General features: G+C 33.1%; 2 protein-coding genes across 2 annotated transcripts; both read right to left on the bottom strand.

Moving 5' to 3' along the window:
* Positions 1-238: 238 nt before the first annotated feature.
* On the bottom strand, positions 239-8,079 carry LOC130643945 (farnesyl pyrophosphate synthase-like). Its single transcript, XM_057449633.1, has 2 exons — positions 7,984-8,079; positions 239-2,126 (listed from the first exon to the last, which is right to left on the bottom strand). Exon 2 carries the CDS (start codon positions 2,109-2,111, stop codon positions 1,044-1,046), a length of 1,068 nt encoding a protein of 355 aa, XP_057305616.1. The 5' UTR covers positions 2,112-2,126; positions 7,984-8,079; the 3' UTR covers positions 239-1,043.
* A 1,907-nt stretch (positions 8,080-9,986) lies between these two features.
* Positions 9,987-20,644, bottom strand: LOC130643913 (uveal autoantigen with coiled-coil domains and ankyrin repeats protein-like). Its single transcript, XM_057449631.1, has 2 exons — positions 20,284-20,644; positions 9,987-13,361 (listed from the first exon to the last, which is right to left on the bottom strand). Exons 1-2 carry the CDS (start codon positions 20,523-20,525, stop codon positions 11,087-11,089), a joined length of 2,517 nt encoding a protein of 838 aa, XP_057305614.1. The 5' UTR covers positions 20,526-20,644; the 3' UTR covers positions 9,987-11,086.
* Between the last annotated feature and the right edge of the window lie 1,772 nt (positions 20,645-22,416).

Genomic DNA, 22,416 nt, shown 5'->3' with positions numbered 1-22,416 from the left:
GGTTTCAGGTAAATCGTGTACACATGAATATTTTGACGGCAAAATGAACACCGAAATAAATTTCATCCCACCCGAAATTATGTAACAGTCTCGAAGTTTTACTTCAGCATTTTAGCACTTTTCAATTGTCAAAGGAAATACTAAGGCAATTACATGAGGTTCATTTGAAAAAGAAAATTGCTAAAGCATAAACTCAATTTCTCACTGTGATATAATTCTTCAGGTATTTATTTTAACCAAAGAACACCCTATGAAAAGTATTCTACTAATACAAAAACATTTGTTATCTTGATGCATCAGATGGCTAAACATCACAAGATCGCCACACGAAAGTAGACAACAAGATCCTGTAACCAAATGTTGAGACAATGTTGCTTGGCTTAGTTTACAAATTTTTCAAAACTAGAATAGTGCTAAGAATGTCAATGTCTGTCAAAGTCACTGCTGAGGCTTTTTAGTGCATTGACCTCTGCATTCTTCTTCTGAAGGACTGCAGACATAAACTTAAATATTGTTTTTCAAAAAAATGTGTATATAAAACTAAAACCAAGAAAAAATACATATGGTAAATTGCTGAACTATGTTTCTTTTAATTTGAATTTGAATTCAAATCACCAATTTGAGTAAAATAAAACTTCCTAGTCAAATAAACATTCAATGTAAATATTTTAACATTAGCTACATTTCAGTATATAATCTTAAAGTATTTTAGCATAAGGTCTAGCATTTAAACATTTATATAGATACTTTTGTTGTACCTATATTGCACAAAACAACATCAACAAAGCTAGTACTGCTAAAGTAAACAACTGAACAGCAATCACAACATTAAAAAATATCTATAATAAATATAAATTTTGTTGCAAGGCGCATGGAAAAAAAGACGGCTATGCTGAAGAATACAAGATTTCCAAAAAACATAAAATGAAAGTTTTGATGCATTTAGGAAAAAACAGATAAAAAAGAATATAATTTAAAAATAATATACCTAAGACCTTACATAAATTGACAACTAGAAACCTATATATCTATATGCATGCCTCCTATTTGTTTCGTTTGTAAATCTTTTTCACCAAAAACAAAAACAGTTCTTGAGGGAAGTGGGCAGAGTGATTAGTTATGTATTTGCACAAGTTCTTATAACTCTCTTCCTCGTATTCACCATATACGCTTTGCAGATCTAACTTCTGGTACAATTTCTTTACTATCTCAACAGACTTTACCACATCTTTTCCGTAATTATCGACTAGGATTTTCTTTTCTTCAGCATTCACTTTCTTTAATGCTTGCACCACCAACCAAGAACACTTCCCGTCTTCTATATCACGTCCAACTTTTCCCATGATGGCAGGATCACCGTAACAATCCAGGTAATCATCCTGAATTTGAAAGAATTCACCTAATTTGAGTAAAATCAATTCCGCCTCTTTAAACACTTCGTTATCTTTCACTTGAACGATGTGCATTCCAAGAGATACCGGCAAGTAAAATGAGTAATATGCTGTTTTGTACTTTACAATAGATTTGTACTTCTCTTCTGTAAACAAATCTATCGAAAAATTACCCTCTGGCGGTTCAGAAGCAAGCATGTCAAGACCCTGTCCCATTGCTGTTAAATAAATTGTGCTATGAAACGCTTTATACAACTGAAACATGTAGGCCTGGTCAGAGAAATGATTATCGATCAACTGGAATATTGCTTGTTCCATTAAATACGTATCATTAATAGCTACCAGACCACACTTTTTATACCAACATGGTTTTCCTCTTCTTAACTCGGAGCGGTCCATTATGTCATCTGCAACTAAAAACAAAGCTTGAAGTATTTCTACACACCAACCAAGAACTATTGCTTTCTTAACTTCATCCTTGGATGGATTACCCTCTCGTAAAATATCCACAGTTCCAATGACCATCATGCCTCGTGACTTCTTCCCATCAAATGTATTATAATTTAAAGCTTTGCGTAACCAGCTCGCTGCAGGTGCTAATTCGGGCTTATTTTCAGTTTCTTTTACTAATTCATCAACAATTTCTTTAAACGAAGAATCAAACTGTTCTTTATAGTTCAATATTTTATCTGTCATTTCAAATAGTGCTTTACTGCCCATCTTTAACTAATGTATCTAAAGTAAAAAAAATAATCGGTGAGAGATTTACACAAATGATAATTCTATTTGCACCTGCTTGGTCCACTTGATGTAACTCAAACAAACAAACAAACAGACAAACAAACAAACAAACAAACAAACAAACAAACAAACAAACAAACAAACAAACAAACAAACAAACAAACAAACAAACAATAATTATAATTATTCACAACTTGAACAGCTATAGTATCTATGCCAAGTGAAAACTATTACGTAACCTCTTTTGGTTAATTTTTAATTTCTAAATTCTAAAAACAATCCAATAATTTTGCAAATCACAGAATTTATATTGTACCGTCACATTATTTATTTCCTGATAATTCAATATTGTTTTTAAACTCTTTCCAAGGAAATTGTCAAAAACTGTTAAAGATAATTTAGCATTTATCTGTGTTGTGTTTTGTTGCAGCTGTTTTTGTGCTTTTATGTTTTAGCTATCCCAAAATTTAAAACAAAACAGTAAAGTGAATAGGTTTTCTAAATTTTTATAACTTTTAATAATTTCTTATTTATTAGAAAAAACAATTTATTTTAATAAAATAAATAAATGCTATAAAATATTATGCATCAAAAATATTACCGTTAGATGCAGAAAAAAAAAGACATTTAATTAAATCAATTTTAGCATTTCGATGGTGTTTTAATTTAAGTAAAAGTGGTGAAAAACTGTTTTTAATGATGTTGTTAACATAACAATTTATTTTTCGTTGTTATATTCTTTATTTCTTTTTTTGTGTGTTTGATCGCACAAGGCTTACAAATTTCTTGTGCGTGATTTTACTGTTGGCAAATAATTGAAAACACAAGCTTAACTAATTATAGGAATGATTACAAAGGCTGGCGTTTTGAGAAAGTAAATCCAAATACTAATGAAGATGGCACCACAACAACATGCCTTTAAATTCAAACTTACATTTACAGTGGTATTGTTGTAACTACACTATTATGCTCTTTTGCAGCAAGTAAAAAATTATAGAATTCTCAAGTTAAGCTAGTCGAAGCCCTTTGACATACAAGCACACATAAAAAATTACATGCCAGGGCAGCTATCATCTTTCATTAAATATTTAAAGCCTAAAAAAGCTGTGTCATAATATTTTTCAATTCTTCTACACATTTATCAAGAAGCGCATCTCGTAGAAAACGTTTCCTGTATTCTACAAGATTATGATTCTACAAAGGAGGATTCAACTGACAGTAATTAATCACTGTCTCAATATCAGCTGCTTCAAAATTGAGCTTTTTTTTCGCCGTAGAAATTTCCTCCTTCAAAAATATCATCTCTTCATAAAATTTTCATTATTTCTTAGGTGGGTCATTTCCATTCTCCTTTTTGATCTCTCTGCTCATGCACGTACGGATAGAGTGGAAAGTCTTTTCAAGTACCTCTAATGTATGCTTTCCATCAAATAAAGAATATAAACTGTCTTTTTTCTTCCACACAACAACAACAACAATTCTTGTACTATGAACTTTTCGTTATGATTATTCAGTATTATCCAGAAAATGATTGGAGAAAATACTGTATTCTGATTAGAAGATTATTATCATGCAGCAAAAAAATGTTGCAAACCATGGCAGACGAAGCAACAACCTGAAACTTTGCTGCATGTTGTCTGCAACATTCAAAAAAATGTTGCAAGAAATTAAATTGATTTGTTTTCGTGCAACAATTTTTTTGACGAATTTAATCGCATTGCACGAAAAAAATTCCATCATTTTACCCGGCTCGACGATGTGACTTTTTCATCCAGGTGCAATGCAACAAAATCGCATTGCATGCAAATGAAAAAATCGCATTGTCTTCCCAAAACTTTACAGTGGGAATATAGAAATGCATTTCAAACATATGAGATTTCTGTTTCCTAAAAAAATTAGTATTTTTAGAGTCACAGATTTTGAGAAATTTAATCGTGTGCTAGAATCAAGAAGCTAAAAAGCTGGATAATTCAAAAGTATTTATCAAATGAAAAGAACAATACACCACATAAAGGACACAGTTTTCTTTTCTTCTCATACAGTTACATTTTTCTACTGTTTCTCTTTTGTTGTAAATGAAAGAGAAAATTTATTTTTTTGGCTAAGCATTAAAGGCATATATCGACGCAAACTTGTCCTTTTATTAACGAAATATGCTTTAAAAACAAATGTTTTATTTTTATCTTATTATTAGGTTATGAATGCCAGGGATTGTTTTGGGATACATATAGTCCTTTGGTTGTTATAATTATTTTACGGTACTTTTGTAAATAAAAGTTTACAATGTCCTTGAATCTAAACAGAGTTTCTTATAATTTGATGTGGAGAACAAAAATATCTTTTCTGCTTTATTATTGTGAAATTCAACATATGGTAAAAAAGTTTATGTTCATTTTATCCCTATTTAATGTGAAAACATTTTAAAAGTTTACTACACAAGCAGCATTTGAAATTAAACCTGATCCTCCATTTCATTTCCAGGGCTTTTTCCCTTTCATTGGTGCTGCACATATAGTTCATCCTTGGATATACAATTAATTGCCTCAAGTTTCTAACTGTCGTTCTGGGTCCACCCATATTTTTAACCAAACAGACAAGCAAACAAATAGAAAACAAAAACATTGGTTAATTAATGGAAAATCAGGAAAGGAGAGGTAAAGGTACTCCTCTTCTATGGATCCATCTTTAATAAGGTTTGGATAAGTGAAGCAAATTTCCATGGACAGCTACATCGTATCTTTTCCAGACTTGTGATTTGTCTATCCTTACTTCCTCAAAGGGTGGTACAATTTGGCTAGATTTTATTTAAATAGATCTAAGGAGATTTACTTTGCAAGCCCGATTTTATTACCTAGGCAATAGAAAATAGTATCAAGCTAAGTTACACTGGTTACCCAGAATATCTTGCTTCATTTTCACAAAACCCATGCTTGCAAAATTGTACCACTTCAGGCCTATTTGTTCCAGGTCATCTGTACTATACAGGAAGTTAGGATTTAACTTCATTTTTAATTGTTGATGCCCAGCAATGTTTAATCTCCAAATAAGCCACAACATGATGGTGCAACATGAAGCGCTTCGGTAAAGTGGCAAAATTGTACTACCATGATACAGTACTGTAAAAAGGTTTGTGTTCGTGTAACGAGCGTGGTGTACACAAACCACAATAAAATCTTGGTCTTTATGTATAAAAAACATTCAAGCATTTTATCGGGGCCACCATGCTAATATTATTATCTCCACGAAGGATCGTGTGTCCCACAATTATTTTCGCGAGCTCCACAATTTTTATAGCCAGTATAATTTAATTTTTTTTTTTTCAAAAAAGTCTTTTATTAAAATTAATTTGTTTGTTTCAGGTTTTATCAAGTTAAAAAAGCATATTCGTACTTTTTCATCATGGACGCAATTGTATTTTTACGAAATGTCATTTGTCTAGAAAAGTTAAATTTGTCTGCGGCGATAGAAATGTTTTCTTAGATCGCATTTTAAAATTTTATAAACGAAAAGCCACGATAGAAATGTTTTTTTAGATCGCATTTTAAAAGTTTAGAAGAAGAGCGGCGATAGAAATGCTTTCTTAGATTGCATTTTAAAAATTTAAGAATGAAAAGTGGTGATAGAAATGCTGTTTTAGATCGCATTTCAAAAGTTTAAGAAAGAAGAACGGCGATAGAAATATTTTTTTACATCGCATTTTGATTCACGAACGATTAAAATCTATTATAAAGCTGGCTTTATTATTACAACGAATTAAAACAAGTGTTAATTTATTTTTTTGCTGTCGGTTTTTGATTTAATTGATGAACTAATACGGCCTTTGTTGTTTTCCAATAGAAGTTATCTATCTTGGACGCCACCATGTAATGTTTAGTTTTTGTTCGTGTAGTCCACGAAACATGATCGTGAGGTCCACGATTGTTAAAAAATATGCATCGTGGGCTATTGTCGTTCGTGCATAACATGAAATTAACAAGAAACAAGATGTTAACATACCTTTTCACAGTACTGCAGCCTTTGAAATTAGAATTTTTTACGTCGGCACAAAACTGCCGACGTGAGATACATTTCAACTGATTTGCGTTGGCATTGCGTCGGCAATTTTTTTTAGTGAATTTTTTTAGCTGGCAATAACTTTCGTCATTCACGTTTTATTAGAGGTAGACCTCTCATAATTTTGATACATTGATCCCCTAAGACAGTGAAAAACGGGAATTGGCATAACTTCCGGATGGTGAACTAACTGGCTTTTTATGTTTCGAGATAAATTCATTACGTTAGAGCATCATTAGGTTGTATATCGCAGAAGTCGCCGGTGACATGCTTCAAAAATGCTTGTCACCAGCACAGTTTAACATGAAGCAAAACTGTACAGGAGACTCAATTGTTAGAGTCTTCACAGAACATCTCTTCTCACAAAACAACAAAATTATGTTGGCAATTTTTTTGCTGACGCAACAGCGGTATCTTTGTATTTTACGTCGACAGTGCCGAATGCCAACGCTAATTTCAAGGGCTGTACTGTAGGCTAATAACTTTGCTAGTAGTAACGAGAAGACAATAACTGTGCACCCAGTTTATCAAGCAAAATAAAACTTCTGAAACTTGTCTATCTACAAAAAGTATTTATTTTTCTACTATTTACTTCTTGCTCTAACAACTGTGTGGCAGGCCGAAAAATGTGGAAGCTTTCTGAAGAAAGGTCTTTTTCAGCACATTTCTTTCTACAGAGACATTTTTGAAGCTTTGAACTAATATCGAGTGTAGACAACTTCTATTGTAATAATACCTACCTGTCATCTCAATTCCCTTTTTTCTTACAGTTTAGACTGTAAGAAGAAAGGGAAGTGACATGCCAGTAGTCCTAAAATCAGGTGCTAGGTATATTGATTTACTTACTGAAATTTTATATTTTAATAGACTCAAAGAATTTTTTTATGCCCGGATCTAAATCTAATTTTAACCTAAGAAAATCCTTTCCAATAATTTGGCATAGCAATAATATAGACTTTGGAAACGAGACCCTGCTAATGAAGCCTAACTCATTCCATTTCTCCTAGCGCCTTCTGTTTTTTATTTTAGGACACCTGTACAAATGTAAGTCTCTCCGTTTTAGATATAACAGTCACAGATAAAGACCTAAAGACCTAGTGTGTTGGAGCAGCAAATAAATGCTGCCTCCTCCTGCCTTTGTTGGCACTGTAGTTTAATGGTTAACACTCTCGTACTTTGTGCGGGAGACCAGGGTTCAATTCCCCTTTGCGGCGATTCAATATGGGCAAGATAGATAGATAGATAGATAGATGTGCATATTTTACATGGCTAGCTACCCTGTCTATTATTTCCAGGAGGGGCCATGGCGTAGATGGAGAGTCCTAGAGTATTTAATGCTCATTTTGAGCTACGCAGACCCAATTAGAGCCCGCGCTCTACTAGACAACTCCCGGCAACATCCAACGGCCCACACAGTGTGCCATCTTCCCAATTTTCCTCGCATGGCTTGGGTTAACCCGGGGCTATGGTAACATTCACTCGCCCATGTTGAATCGCGCGTGGGTTGTTGGATGTGGCAGGGAGTTGTCTGGCAGAGCGCAGACCCTAATTGAGTTTGCATAGCTCAAAGAGAGCATTAAATACTCCAGGACTTCCCATCAAAACCATGGCCCCTCCTGGAAATAATAGACAGGGTATATCCCTCGATCCCTCGATATTTGTGAGGCTAGCTAGCTATCCTAGAACTTGGAGCAACGCAACTTAGAGGGGACCTGTTTCCGTTCTACAGCCCTTGGTATATATTGATCAATGATCTGAATAAATAAAATATCAAAAAACATATAATATATAACCCTACCAAACTGCCAACTCTGTTGTTTGAGCCACAAAAACTATAAAAACTAGTCACCCTCTTCTTTCTTGTCGTGTTTTACAACAATGACTTTTGTGAAAGAAAACTGCAAAGACAGCAAAATCCAATATGCAAGATGGATATTTGCACGGATGGGCGTGTGATAAAGTGCTCTTACCGCCCCACATTACTTTTTCTATCCGCTATAATTTCGCAACAACAAAAAAGTAAAAAATCTTAAATTTCCTCAAAGCTATTTTTGAACACGCTTATTTTTGTTGCCTTCTGTCATATTACAAAACAAGAAAGCTTAGGAGGTGATCGTGATCTAAAACTACATTTTACGCCCTATTCTGTATAATAGTAAGTAAAGCAACCTCGGGAAAATACCACAACACAATCATAAAAGATAAACAAAATTAATAATAAATAAAACAAAGGAGTCATTTTCTAAATATGGATAAAAAGGTGAAGTGATCACTACTCTACAGCCGCCCAGGCTAGATAGAAAGCGTGTAAAATATTCGCTAGTGTGGAATTCTTTGGCGAGCCCGCACAACGAAATAATCAAAGTCGCGGCACTACGTCAGCAACAGTTAGCTTTTTTAAAGACTTAACCAAATTACCTAAAGACTGACAAGTGAACTTTGACAAGTTCAAAATGCGGGACATAATAATAATAATAATTATAATAAATATTCAAAGTGGCTAGCAGGACATAATATAGAAACAACCAATGTGGTCACTTGTGGCGGTTAAATTTAAAATCAACCGCCAGTTTCATTACATATTGTTGATAATTGTAAATAAGCCCTGCGATGTTATGCAACTTTCGTCGCCTGAGGTTCTCAAGTTTGTTACGCCGCAAGTCAGAAACTATAAGGAAGGAAAACCTTAGAAACGCTGATGGGGATGAGCATAATTCGTGTTTCGGGCTCCTTCTTATTATTAGGTGTTATCAGAGCTTTTTTACCACGCAATATCGTTTCTCTCACTTTGGTTTTGCATTTTGAAATCATTTACACCAACGCTAACCTCTTGCTCAAAGTCATCCAACTTCGTCCCACGACTTTGTTTCTGATCGTGATCTCGCCATTCCGATATAGAAATGACCCTGTCACCAACGTCTCGAGGTTTTTTACGTTTTTGATATGAGAGACGACTTTGATGATAAGAGATGATTTTCGGCGTCGCTGAATAACAAGACTCTGCATATTATGAGCAGTAGTAAAACCCAATGCAGGTGGCTAATTAGTACGCCGGAAGCATATCACAAAATACTTGCAATTTTTTATTCCTGAAAATTTTTTGCTCAAATTAAGTTTGAATATAGTACGCATTTATGTGTAAAACATCAACTTGGGGCCTGACCAGGATGCATTTAGGTCTCAACGGATCTTTTTGACCTACCTCGACTCCAGGCTATTTTTTTATTAAAAAAGACAAAAAGTCCCGGGGTTGATTATTGACTAATATTCAATAAAGTCGTGACTGTATGTTCTACAACATTAACCCAACACATGTAATAGAAACCGCCCTTTACTCCACCCGCAAAGGTTTATACCCACGATGTTATATCTTTTTGGGACAATCCGTAAAAGGACAATTTTTTTTGCTTTACGTCACCACGCTCAGATTTAACAATATTTCAGCAGTATCCGGGTAATAGAGAGGATTGCTCCATAATGCGGAGGTGCATTATGGGGCAGTCAGTCCTACACCTCTGCCAAAGTAAAATCTTTGCAACCCATCAGCCCCTGTTTGGTCATATCGAGACAAAGACAAAAAACGGCCTTTTTTATATTATGCCTGGACTTATATAACTGATTATGGCGAATTTAGAAGTCTCAATATAAATCTTGTAATGCTTAACTGATTGTCCAACCACTACGTTGACAAGGTAATGCAGTAATACGCGAAACAAATAAACGTTCCCAGGTCATATTTTTTAATTATTTTTCAGCAAGGTCGATATAAGAGCACAGATATCAAGACATAAAGAAACAACATTGATAAATAATCGTACATTTATAATTTCATACATTTTCTTTATAAAAAAAATGTTGTAATATCTCCGAAAATGTTTCATGTAAATGCGACACGAAAAACCGAGCGCCGATACAAAGAAGGCTAGCATCACAGATGCAAATCAATTCTCAGACACAAACGCAACCGATTACTTGTTATGAATGAGAAAAGTATATTTTTTTGGAATAGAATACTTGAAAAATGAGAATTGAAGTTCTTAAAAGTATTTTAGTTGATTAATTTTCGAGAATACTTATTTTCGCTAAATGCAATTTTGCGAAAATAAATATTTGCGAATCGGTTATGAAGATATCTCGCAAATGAGCTATTTACACATTTTTTTACGAAGAATTATTTTCGTAAATTTTATAATTTTTTTACAATTTTAAATTTTTTATACCTGTTGGGATAAGATTCAAAATGCTCGTATCACAGAGGCTGACCAATATTTTTAACAACTACAAAAGAGAAAATTTACTAAGGAAAAAAATAATAATAAAATCACGATAAATTTTAGCATATCATTTTTTTCAGCAATTTCGCGAATCGATCTTACTGAAAATTTTTGCGCAGACATATTTTCGCGAATATGGCTAAAATTCGCGAAAATTAATCAACTACAACATGATTCTTAAAGATGACAAAAACTCAACACAAAGTCCTTTTCTGAGTTTCACGACAAAACGGAACAAGGAATTTCGAGACATGGGCGTGTACACATAAAACTTAAATTTAAAACGTCTTAAATTATGCATTTACATTTCACGAGGACACCGCATTCAAGGTCAGCTAAAGTTACACGCAACACATCAATAAATCTTTCTCCTCAAAAGCAGTGACGAGACATAAAACCTTGTTTCGGAAATCTGTTTATAAATTCTATCGATAGTCTACGCCTAGGGATTGATTGTACAAAATGTTATTCAGCCAAAACATCGACCACATTAATGCGTTTAAATATTAAACATTGCATCGTATTTGTACTGGTTGTTCCTACCCATTGCTACATCATCGAGCTTCTGGAGCAAACAGCGGTTGCCAGTCAACTATAAATCAGCTCATAAATCACTGGCGCCCAGTGTTAACGATTTAGGTAACGCACTCCAGCATGTTGTGGGTGATGCACAACATAGTATTCTTGATGAGGGCTTCCCTCCCCAACAGATGACGAAGAGGACGCATACGGTCGGTGGTGTACTGGATGATGATCTCTGTGGTGGTGTGAAGATGGCGGAATGTACGGATGCCATCTCGAAGAGTGTCGCGAGCTTGGCTCCATTTCTAACTGCTGTTGTTGTATATGTTGGTGGTGAAGCTGCTGAACTAACGATTGAGGGTGAGGGTAGTGTTGTACAACTTGATGGCGGTGGTGGTGACTAGATGACTGGTGGTGGCGTTCGGTAGGGGTTGGAGCATGGCTACCTGTTTGCTGAACAGATGTTGGTGGCTGTGGCGACGAAGCATGGGAAGAGCTCTGCTGCGGAGATTGTACGCCGCGGTCAGATTTTTCGTTGCCGGTTAAATTACCTATATTGACGTCTTCCCCTGCTTTTATTTTTTCTTCGATTTCTTGTTCTTGTTTTAAAGCTTTCAAGAAAGCTGATTTCAATCGAGATGTGTGTTCCGCTTTTAATTCTTTCTTAACATTTTGCAATGCACAACGTTCGCACAACACAAAACCTTTCACGTCGCCCTCCTTTGTTTTCCAACATGGCGAAAAATCCACCGTGCACTGCGAACAAATACGCGGGTTATAAGGAGTTAACTCCTCTAAAGCAGTCTTTAAAGTAGGTTTAAAATCCATGTCAAGTATGGTGTCAACGACTTCATCTAAGCCAACTAACATCATAAAATCCATACTGTTTACATTAGGAATGGCTTTCCAGTCGGCTGGCGGAGGTCGTGGCGGTGGAATCTGCAACAATGTTTGTTCTAATTGACGTCGTAGTGCAGCTTTGGCAGCATTTTGCTTTTGTTCAGGAGTTTGTTTCGGCGGAGGAAGAGGTTTAGACAGTGGCTGACTTTGGTAACTTGAATGCGAATTCGAAGTGCCATTTGCATATTGATAAACTGGTCCACTCCCAGGGGTGCCTGGCGGAGGGGCGGGAACTAATTGGTTTCCAACTTGAATATAATACTTTTGAACAGGTTGACTTGCGTTGGATGAAGCTTTAGTAGATTGAAGCGAAGATGGTTTGGAAGATGACAGATTTTTAGGAGCGATTTGTTGTGGCTTAGGATGCAAACTAGGAACAACGTTGCCGTGTTTCGACGATGACTTGTATAGACTTTTACCGCGCTGCGACTCGAGAAGTTTACGCAACAAAGTTAATGTGGTTTCTTCACATCGTAAATCTTCTTTCAATCGTTCTATTTTCGATTTTTGTTCGGAAATTCGCTTTTTCTTGCTCACTTCGACGGGTTCTGGTGAAGGAATTATCTCCATTGGCAGCTCGTTTTCATCGTTTACATCAGCAATTGCTTTGTCCTCATCGACATCCATTTTTTCCTCAGTTTTAACTGTTTTATCTAAACCATTCTCTGGTTTGGAAACTTCACTTTCCTGTTCGTGACGAGCACTTTTGCTTACATTTTCAACAGAAGGTTCACATATAGCTTTATCGCTCTCTTCTTTGCTCTCAATACCCTCTATCTTAATACCATCATTTTCATGTTTTAGTTCTGCTTTGCCTTTAGTACATGGAGAATCAACTGCTTTGTCCTGACAACTCAAATCTGGCTCAGAAGACGTACATTTTTTATCCTCCTGGGGTTTTTCATCTTGTTCAGCAATCATTAGAGTGTCGTCATCACTATTTAATAAATTATCCTCGTCCAACACACTTTCTGTGCCTGCATCACTGGAATCTTCGTTTAAAAGTTTGTTTTCTAATTCTTTTGCCTCCTCCTCCTTAAGTTTTTCCTTCTCCTTAGATTTTTCCACAGGGCTCACCTGCTTACAGGTTTCGTTCTCCTTTGGTGGCTCCACCTCGTTACGTATGTCCACTTCCTTAGGTGTGACATCCTCTACAGGTGTTTTCGTTTCCTTAGGCATGACCTCTTCCTCAGTTGTGAGCTCCTCCTTATGTGTTTTCTTCTCCTTAGGTGTTTCCGCCTCCTGATGTATTTTCTCTTCCTCAGGTGATACTAACTCTTTGGGCGTCTTCGTCTCTTTAAGAGTTTCCTCCTCTGTAGGTATTTCATGGTTATCATATTTGTTCTCCATCGCAGAATCTTTTACCTCCTCAGGTGCTTTTTCTTTATTTGTATTACCGTTAATAAATTCGTCCACTTCGGAAACATCTTTTTCCAAGTTTTTTATTTGGCTCATGTCATCAACGTTAACTCCATTAATTCTAAAAATACAAAGCACATAATATCAACAGCATATCACGCATATTAGGACATTGAAAGAAAACGAATCGTTCTATTTAAAATAAGGATTATCACGTGATTAAATAAACGTTCCTGTCAACCATATATTACCGCAATGAACTTTTTTCGGAAAAAATAGTTTCCATTCACAAAATTGGGTACATTAACAATATTAGCTAGGATAATCAAAAAACAATGCTTGAACATCATCATTAAAGTCACATGTAATTTTAAATTTGAAAAAAAAGTCAAAAACATATGGAGATTTATTAGTTATTTAATTGCTATTTTATGTTGCTATCTTAGAAACTAAAACGATTAGTCCAACAAGTCCTAAAATATCATCGTTCTTAAAATATTTGGCATAATTGTTCGGTAAAAATTAAAATTGCTTTGTTTCTTCCCTTGGATTTGGTATTTGTAATTTTGAACTCTTTTTATAAATAAAAAAATGTGAAACGATAAGTAAACATTTAATTTCCATAGTTGTGATATGCCATACGTTCTTGTTTTAGCATTTCTTCGCAAAATATTGTATTTTCCATAAAAAACTCAAGCTTCAAATCAAAAAAATAAATTTCACAGCTTGCAACAAAGAACATTATATAACTGCAAAAATATGGTCCACAAAAAATTCTTCCCAAAAAAAAGTATGTAATGTGAAAATACTCAAATTTCTTGGAAACCATATTTAGTTTAAACCTTCCGAAATAATCAAAATTCAAGTCCAGGAAAAGTGCATCTTTGCGCACCTCTCATATTATGATCCATCATGCAATTCCTCACTCATTGTAAATGCAAAGCATATATATGCAAAGAGATCATAATAGTTACTTGAGGTAGAGGTTACAAGGACCTTATGTATTGTGATTTTTGACCCCCCATTGTTAAATTAATATTGAAAGAATTTCACTTTATATATTACCTTCCTACTAATTTACTGTGATTACAAAAAAAAATTCATTTTCCTTGGTATTAAGAATACTGAATTTTTTAACAAAAAAGCATTTCCACGGTATATATCCAGTATTTCAAAAATAAGTTCTACATATTTTTAAATCACAAAAATATTCAAAATTCTTAAAGACAATAAAAGAATAATGGTTAAAAATTTACCTTTTATTAAAATAAGGAATATATGTTAACAACAAAACAAGCACAGGCCTAAAGCACAAACCTAAAACTCTCAGGAAGGTGTTATGTAAAGTGGAAACACTATAAATATCTCACTATAAAATGCGTAGAAGCAAAAATCACTGAAAATGCAATGTTTTTCTTTGAGTTTAATCAACATTTTAATATAACCGAATCATCTTCCCTACTTTTGTTTCCCCATGTACACAAAATGCTAAAAAATAAATTTTTTGGAATTGACTTGGCTTAAATTTTCCTTGAACTATTCCAGTCTCATTCAGTTTGGTTGCATTGCTTTGTAACATTACCTTGTTATCTTGTCACTGTCACTGCAATAAAAATATGTATGCCAGCTATGTTTGAAAATTTAAAACTGGGTATGATACTTATTTCGAGCTTTAAATTCTTGTTTTCGAACACTTTCATGTCATTGTAGTTGTTTGGTCCCAGATTAACGGTACAAAAAGCATTCTGCAGAAATGACAATTTTTTGAAGGGAAACGACAGCTGTTTACAACAAAAACACAACACTCAGGGAACTAAGTCATACTTAGCTGGATCAAAAAATAATTTTTGGGTTTACTTCTCCTTTAACTTTACAACACTTTTGTTGTTGTAATAAAGTTTAATTCCAGATTTTTAATTTAAGGTGAATGTGATTTTTTTATTTACAAAAAAAAAAAAGATTTGTCAGATAAATCACTCTGTGGGATTTCTTTTAGTTCTTCCCTCCCAAACAGGAAGGGACACTATAAAGGAAGGGATACTATGATAATAATATGACTTATAAGACATCATCATCAATTTCCTCAATAAATAAATAAATAAATAATAAAATAAATAAAGAGGATTTTTTGTTTGTAAATGGCAAATTCAGCAGCAATTTAGCTGGAATTTCTTTCCACAAGAAAAAACAAACTAAAAAGTGGTAAACTTTAAATTAATGAATGTAAAACTTAAGAGTATTATCTTGACTTCTTTCTTGACTTCATTTTGAGAAAGAATAAACACTCTGATTGGTTAAAAATTTACAGTGAAATCTTTCGCTGTGAAGAAGTAGGGACTGTTTCCACTTTTTGGCAAATTCCTTGAATTCACCTGCTGGAAATCTGTCTTGAGCCCTGCCATCTTGATGAAATATTCCCCTATCTTTAAGAATGTCTTCTCACTAAATTTAATGAGTGTCTTTCTCGATGTGTACTTGAAGTCTTAAAATGAAATGAACATAAAGATTTCACAGAACTTTTTGAATTGCGCGCACAGTGACAAGCGTGCACAAAATATATAACGTGTAATTATAACAAATTTTAAATTCTTTAAAAAACGAAATAAATTTTTACTTAACACATCCATACCACTGATAAAAAATTATTATATCAATTACAATTGTGGCATATAACTCAAACCATCACTAGTTGCAGCCATCTAAGATAGGTTTTCACGTTACAGACTCTCTCTCTAATGAAATCCTGGAGAACATTTTTTTCTTTTGTCTTAGATGTTAATCTAGTCTTTGCAATCATATTGAGCACATTAACATGATCTGTTTCTGGTAATGGATAAGTATTGCAGGTATCATTTCTGGGTTTTAACTATCTAGTGCACAGGACTTAATTATTAATTGCTGCTAAAAACATCTGAAATAATAAAATTGAATTTTCTTTTCAACTTTTTTTACTTTCAAGCAACATATGAAAAAAAAAATAAAAGAAAGTAATGAAACACAAGTAACAATATCTTCTCCATTACTGCAATTCATTTTATTGCACAATTCCTGACATAAAAATGAAAAATAAAATAATAAAAACATTACAAAAATTTTTTTTATACATTGCTGATACAGACTAGCCATGGTAATTTTTATCTTATTATTTTTATGCTGAAAAATTGGTGGTATATTCATGCAAATTGTCCCACAATTAAATAAAGTGTGCTGCATATAAGAATTTTTTTTCAATAAATAATGTAATCATGTAAGTAACAACTGATTTTTGTTGTATTTAAGTGGTACGATGATCGTTAAAGGTGACTGTTAAGAGACTACTTTACCAAAGACTTTTTAGACATAAGACATAATGCAACCTGTCTGATACAATTTCACCATTTATTCTTGAGCTAGTACTTTTTGTTGATACATTTGATCAGTGGTGGCTGGATTTTTTTAGTTATATTTTACAGATTAAATAGGCTTTTAAACCAGAAATAACATATTTTAAACTTTTCCACCACACATGCAAGGAATTTGCACAAGCTTTTGTGATCGCACATAATCGCTCATGCAAATTAATTTGCGTGAACGATTTAGCGGTCTCAGGGATGAATTTTCCCAATCTTGGCCTGCTTTTCTGCTTATTATGGAAATAATAAAAGTTTTGTAATAAATCAAAGTTAAATTTGCATCAAAATATTAAGTAAAAAATAGTAAAGGTCATTTGTTGTGAGGAACTGGTGTATTATAATTTGAGCAGCACACAAAGCTTTGTGTGAATAAAATCTTCATTTACGTAGCCCTGTTTTAAGTAAATTTAATAAGAAAAATTTCCTCCTTAATTTCCCCATTAAAGTCAGGCCTTTTAACTTCAACGAAACCTATATGGTAATATTTAAAAATTTAGTAGGATTGCAATCAGTACTATTACAAAAAACGCAACCCCATTTTTTATAGGTTTATTAAGACAGCTTATATTATATAATAATTATTTCATTTCTGAAATAAAATCCAATTTTATGTTCTACAAAAACCCTAAAACTTTTGCGACCATGTCTCTGTCTGGAGGACTATGTTATAGAAACAAATGTGATGCAGATATGTTCATAAAAGCAAATTCATTACAGAGGCGTCTATAAATCTGATGCAGTGTTATGCTTTCTGCTTAATCTACATTTATTCTCAATACTTTTTTCAATGAATTTTACAATGCATGATATTAGTGAAGTTCTATTGCTTCCACAAACTCTTTTAAAGCGAAAATGAAGAAAATGTGCCAGCCTTTTTCTCCTTATATAAATTTACCTTTGAAACACAACTCTCAAAAGAAAAAGGAATTTTAAAGCGAATATGATGTAGATGGAAGTATCAGTGAGGAGTTTTGTGTTGGGATTATTAATTTGTGCCAGCATGAAGGATTTTATGTATTGCAGCTACATACACTGAAAATGTTGTGGGGTTATCAACAAAATTTTGTATGAACAATTTGGATGTGAAAAATACTGTTGTTTAGTTCTACAATCAGGGGGATTTACGTCACATCTAAGAGGCTGTTTACACGTACGACTTAAAACTCATGCCAGTATAAAATTTTTTTGGAGAAAGCGAAGCGCTACAACAAGAGACAGCTCGTGCTTTTTTCAGCCTTGAATGCTGTTCTTGTGAGTTCTTCAACATTGTTACAGCTACTCAGTATTTTGATGATGAAAACAGAAGAGGCTCAACAGATGAAAACAGAAGAGGCTCAACAATTTCAGATATCAATTATGGAGAGAAATACAACATTGTCGAGGTACAGACGTGCAAGATTGAGGTAAATATTTTTATTGTTTTGCTGTGGATTTACATTATTCTTTCTCGTTTCCTGCACAACTACTCATTTATAGATATGTTAGAAGCAATAGAAAATGCTGGATTAAATCTTGAACAACTGATAAATGGTGGGATAACTTGTACATTTACCGACTGACCGCTTACGTCAGGTCAGATTGTTTTGATTCCATCATGGATCAATTTCACTACCCAAGCAGAAAGCAGTAAAAGAAACAAGAGCTGTGCGTCTGATGAAGCCCTTTTTCTTAGGTTATCCCTTTACCCACAAAACATCCTTTCTCTACATACAATACTTCGAATCCTCCACTGGAGAGTAGGGACACCCAATTCAAAAACAATGACTTCTGTATGATGACATCTGTATTATAAGCTGTTTTTTTTATACCCGCATGAAATACATTTTGCGTTTACACGGTAATATATTCTTTTTTAATACTTTGAAATTCAAGTTTTTTAAAAAATGTAATCCTTGGAATATTGTTCAGAAAATATGTGTTCACCACCACTGGGGTGCATGATGATCACATCTGTTAGGAAAGTATAATCACTAGGATTTAGAAATAACAATCTTATGATCATCAAGTATGATGATCATAAGATTGGTATGGTTGTCTTTTGGGAAAAAAATAAAATAACTGAGAAGTATTTTTTTATATAATAACAGAACATTTTTATAGGTGATGATTTTCAGCAGCCACTATTAAACAGTATAATTTTAATGAAGTTAGTTTTTTATAACAGTTATAACAGCAATACATCAGGAAGTTGGAAAAAGTTAGTATGTATATTTTTGTGTGATCCAAAGAGGCACTACAGCAAAATTTTGCCATCGTCTCAAAGTGTGCATGTTATAAACTCCATTTCACACATTTTTCGTAAAACAAAAAGACATAATTGAAAACAAAACAAGTTTTTCATATCTTAGCCAAACATAAAAATAAATTACGTTGATCACAACCAAACTAAACACAAATAAAAAGATTTTAGCAGAATAATGGGTTTTAAAAACGCTAAAGTAAGATAGCTGGAAATCTCTTTTAAAACATTTAGGCGAAAAATGGTTAGAAAATATAAAAACAAAGAATTTTTAGGTAATACCCCAGCTCTTTTAATGTCAATAAATCATTTTTGCATAGTCTCTGTTTCTATTTGTTGTAGGAAGTTCATGGAATGATTCAACGTTGGAAGAACGACTAGTGCACACACAATTTAGCATAATGTGCTACTGAAAAAAACACATCAAAGTAAATAACATTTTTCTTGATTAGCTTGCACAAGCGATAGTGCGTAATAATAAATCTTCTGCACACATGTGCTATATCAATCAGGCTTAATCCAGTATTCTTAAAATTTTAAACCTGTCCGGAATTTACAATTTTGATGATATAATAAAGGTAAGTTATTTTTACTGTTTTATACTGTTGAGCTTTTCTTTAAATGGGTCTTTCTAACCTAAACCCCAAGGAAAGATAATATGTTAAAAAGTGTTTTTTTGTATTAAAAGCCAATAATTTTTATATTAGGATTTCAAAACAAATTTATGTCTTAAAGGAAATATGTGTGCAAATTATTTTAAAAATATACAACATTGAGGTTAAATAAAAATTATCATGTACCATTCTCTACAAATTGAAATATTTTTAAATAAGTTTTTTTAAAAAAAAAATATGACAGGCAAAAATAAACTCATTATTGCAAAACTCAATGGACCATAACATAAGGAATAAGAAACAATAAGAAATTTGAAACTTTGTGATTGGATAAAAATATTTAAGCTTCTATTGTTTGTGTCAATAGATGGTCATGTGACTAAAATATACTGATTCCTTCTTGTTGCATTCACCCTAACTAACCACCCTTTGTTTTGGAAGTAAAAATTGTCAAACTTTTAAATATATATAAATTTAGTTCAAAAATTTAACTTAGCTAGTTAAACTAAAAGGAAGAAAACTTTTGTAAAGTCACACACTCCTGAGTTAATCATTATAAAAATAACATTAAGTTTAAGTAGAATTAACAATGTAATTTTTTCTGATCTAACGACTTACTGTCTTTACATACAACAGAACTTAAAAATTCATACTAACATAGCTACCTGACTATATAGGTAAAGCAGTAGCCACAAAATATACCGAGTGCTGTCAGGATTTGTAACACTCGGAAAACATTCTAAATGTAAACACGCTAGCTAGCTAAACTCGAGAAAATATTATAAACAAAGTGTATACCTTGCGGCCGTGTTGTGAATCCCATTTTCTAAGTCTTTTTTATATAATTTATCATTCTTTAAATCTATAGGGCTTGTGTCAATCGTGTTGACTTCAGGTTTCAATGAACTATTATTTCTCTCCAGTTTTTCAACAGTGGCAACTTCAGCTGATGCTGACATGGTGTTGTCAACATAAACCTTTCTTTCTTGCACATTTATAAATGAACTAATATAAAAACATTGTTTTGACACATATAACATATACCAAGGTAAGTACAAGAAGTTACATTCGATTACTCCAAAGATTACAAATATTTGAAATATTTTAAAAGTAACACACGCTTCTTCTCCAAAATGCTTCTTTCGTAAATGAATTAAAACGGAAGTCGACAAAGGAGAGAGGCCAAATCATAATTGCAGGACCAGATACTTAGGTAAATATGACTAAAATGTTTATTTTACTGACTCACCTTTGACTTATCTCAAAGTGCTATAAAAACTGTATTTTACTTCTTTCTTTTCAGTTAATATTTTCCATATCTCTTTTTTTAAAAAAATTCTTCCATGCACATTTTAACTTCTATAACTTTTATCGACACAACCATATCTGTGTTTTTGATGGCAATGTGTGTTCCGGTCCGTATTTTCCCTCTTTTTATCTGACCAGTCAAGTCGGCAACACAAATTTTGGCGGGTAGCTTGTCTACATTATATTTCTGAGAAAAAGCATTTTCAATTAAAATATAAACCTTTTTATTAATAAAAAAACTAAAAAGAAGGAAAATTACTATTTATTACTAAGAAAATGATCTTTACTCCGCATTTTCCAATAAAATTGAAAAAAACTAATTCCGACATGCCGTGATTCAACATGTTGGACTTAATGCCTATTTAACAATTGTTTTTTGAAATGAACATAAAAAATCGTGAAATGTTAAAAAAGATGAAAGAATAGCTTCACGTATGTCATTCGTCAGTAAATCGAACAGCGAATTTAGCAATAATAGAAATTTTAAAATTCCGACAACCCCGACATGTCGGTTAAAATTTATGACGTGTAACTAGCACCAGTTATCGTGTCGGCGACATTAATTATTAATTAGGCACGACTTAACTGAAAACAGGACGCATCCAGTTGTAAAAAGACGGGACGAACTTTTGAACCACGAAAAAAGTTAACAAAAGCGTTAAAAATGCTATCTATATTTGGGCAAAACAATACCATTTATGGAATACTATAACAAAAGTGAAAATATTTGAACCAATCAAAACACGTTTTACCACGTATTGATTTATCGACCATTATGTTTTTATATTTATTTAACATTCTAAATATGAACTGCAGGTGATTATATTTCGCAATTAAATAAATTAGCATAATTTATGCAATGTCTATAAATAAGTCATGATTGCTCCCGCCCAAAAAATACTCTCTTGACGATGATGCAAGATCCGCAAATTGAAAACTTAAGCTAGGACTAAGATTTTAAAGGTGATTTGTACTAATATTCTATTTTTTATATTTCAAGAAAGAAACACTAAAAATAAAAGATAAATGCAAGCACTTTTCTTTTTATTTCAATTTCTGCAAAAAACAAAAATGTGATTTTGCGTTTCTTGTTTATGCCTATACCTTTTGACAATAACTTCAAAGGAAAAATCAGTTTAGTGCAAATTCAAAGAGGGATCAATGATGTCCAGCTCAATTAGTTCTGGAGTTTAGACATTTTTCGTCACTGCAATTGGAACCGTATTCTAGAAAATCCTCGCAGCATTCCACAGTGGAATTTTGCAAAAATGTTTTGCCGGAAAGATTTTTTATTAACAATGACAATTAAATACAAGCTCATTTAACCATAACTTCTCATATAGCTATCGAAACTTATAAAACATCCCAAAAACATGCGAAATTTATCCAGGAATTAAATACACTATTTTTTTCTTTCTCTAGTGACTGGGGTATTTGGTCACGTGAGATAATGCCGGAGTAAACCATAAAGTAAAGCACGTCACCGTTCGTACGACTTAGCAACAAGGACTTTTTTCCGTGTATATTTGTTCCATTTCCAAAATAAAGCCGTGCAACCAGTGGTAAGAGATACAAAGTTGGAAAGGTCAAAATAAGATCAAACTATGCATATGGAGTTGTTTT

The sequence above is a fragment of the Hydractinia symbiolongicarpus genome, chromosome 1 (genome assembly GCF_029227915.1).
Source record: "Hydractinia symbiolongicarpus strain clone_291-10 chromosome 1, HSymV2.1, whole genome shotgun sequence".
Lineage (NCBI taxonomy): Eukaryota > Metazoa > Cnidaria > Hydrozoa > Anthoathecata > Hydractiniidae > Hydractinia > Hydractinia symbiolongicarpus.
Note: the sequence above shows the minus strand (reverse complement) of the source record. Positions and strands in the feature narration are given on the sequence as shown.

Excerpts from the sequence above, each read along its gene's own strand:
- LOC130643913 (XM_057449631.1), bottom strand. The coding sequence starts at position 20,525 with ATGTTATATGTGTCAAAACAATGTTTTTATATTAGTTCATTTATAAAT. Across the intron at positions 13,362-20,283 it reads ATTCACAACACGGCCGCAAG|AATTAATGGAGTTAACGTTG; the intron begins GTATACACTTTG and ends TTGTATTTTTAG.
- LOC130643945 (XM_057449633.1), bottom strand. The coding sequence starts at position 2,111 with ATGGGCAGTAAAGCACTATTTGAAATGACAGATAAAATATTGAACTAT.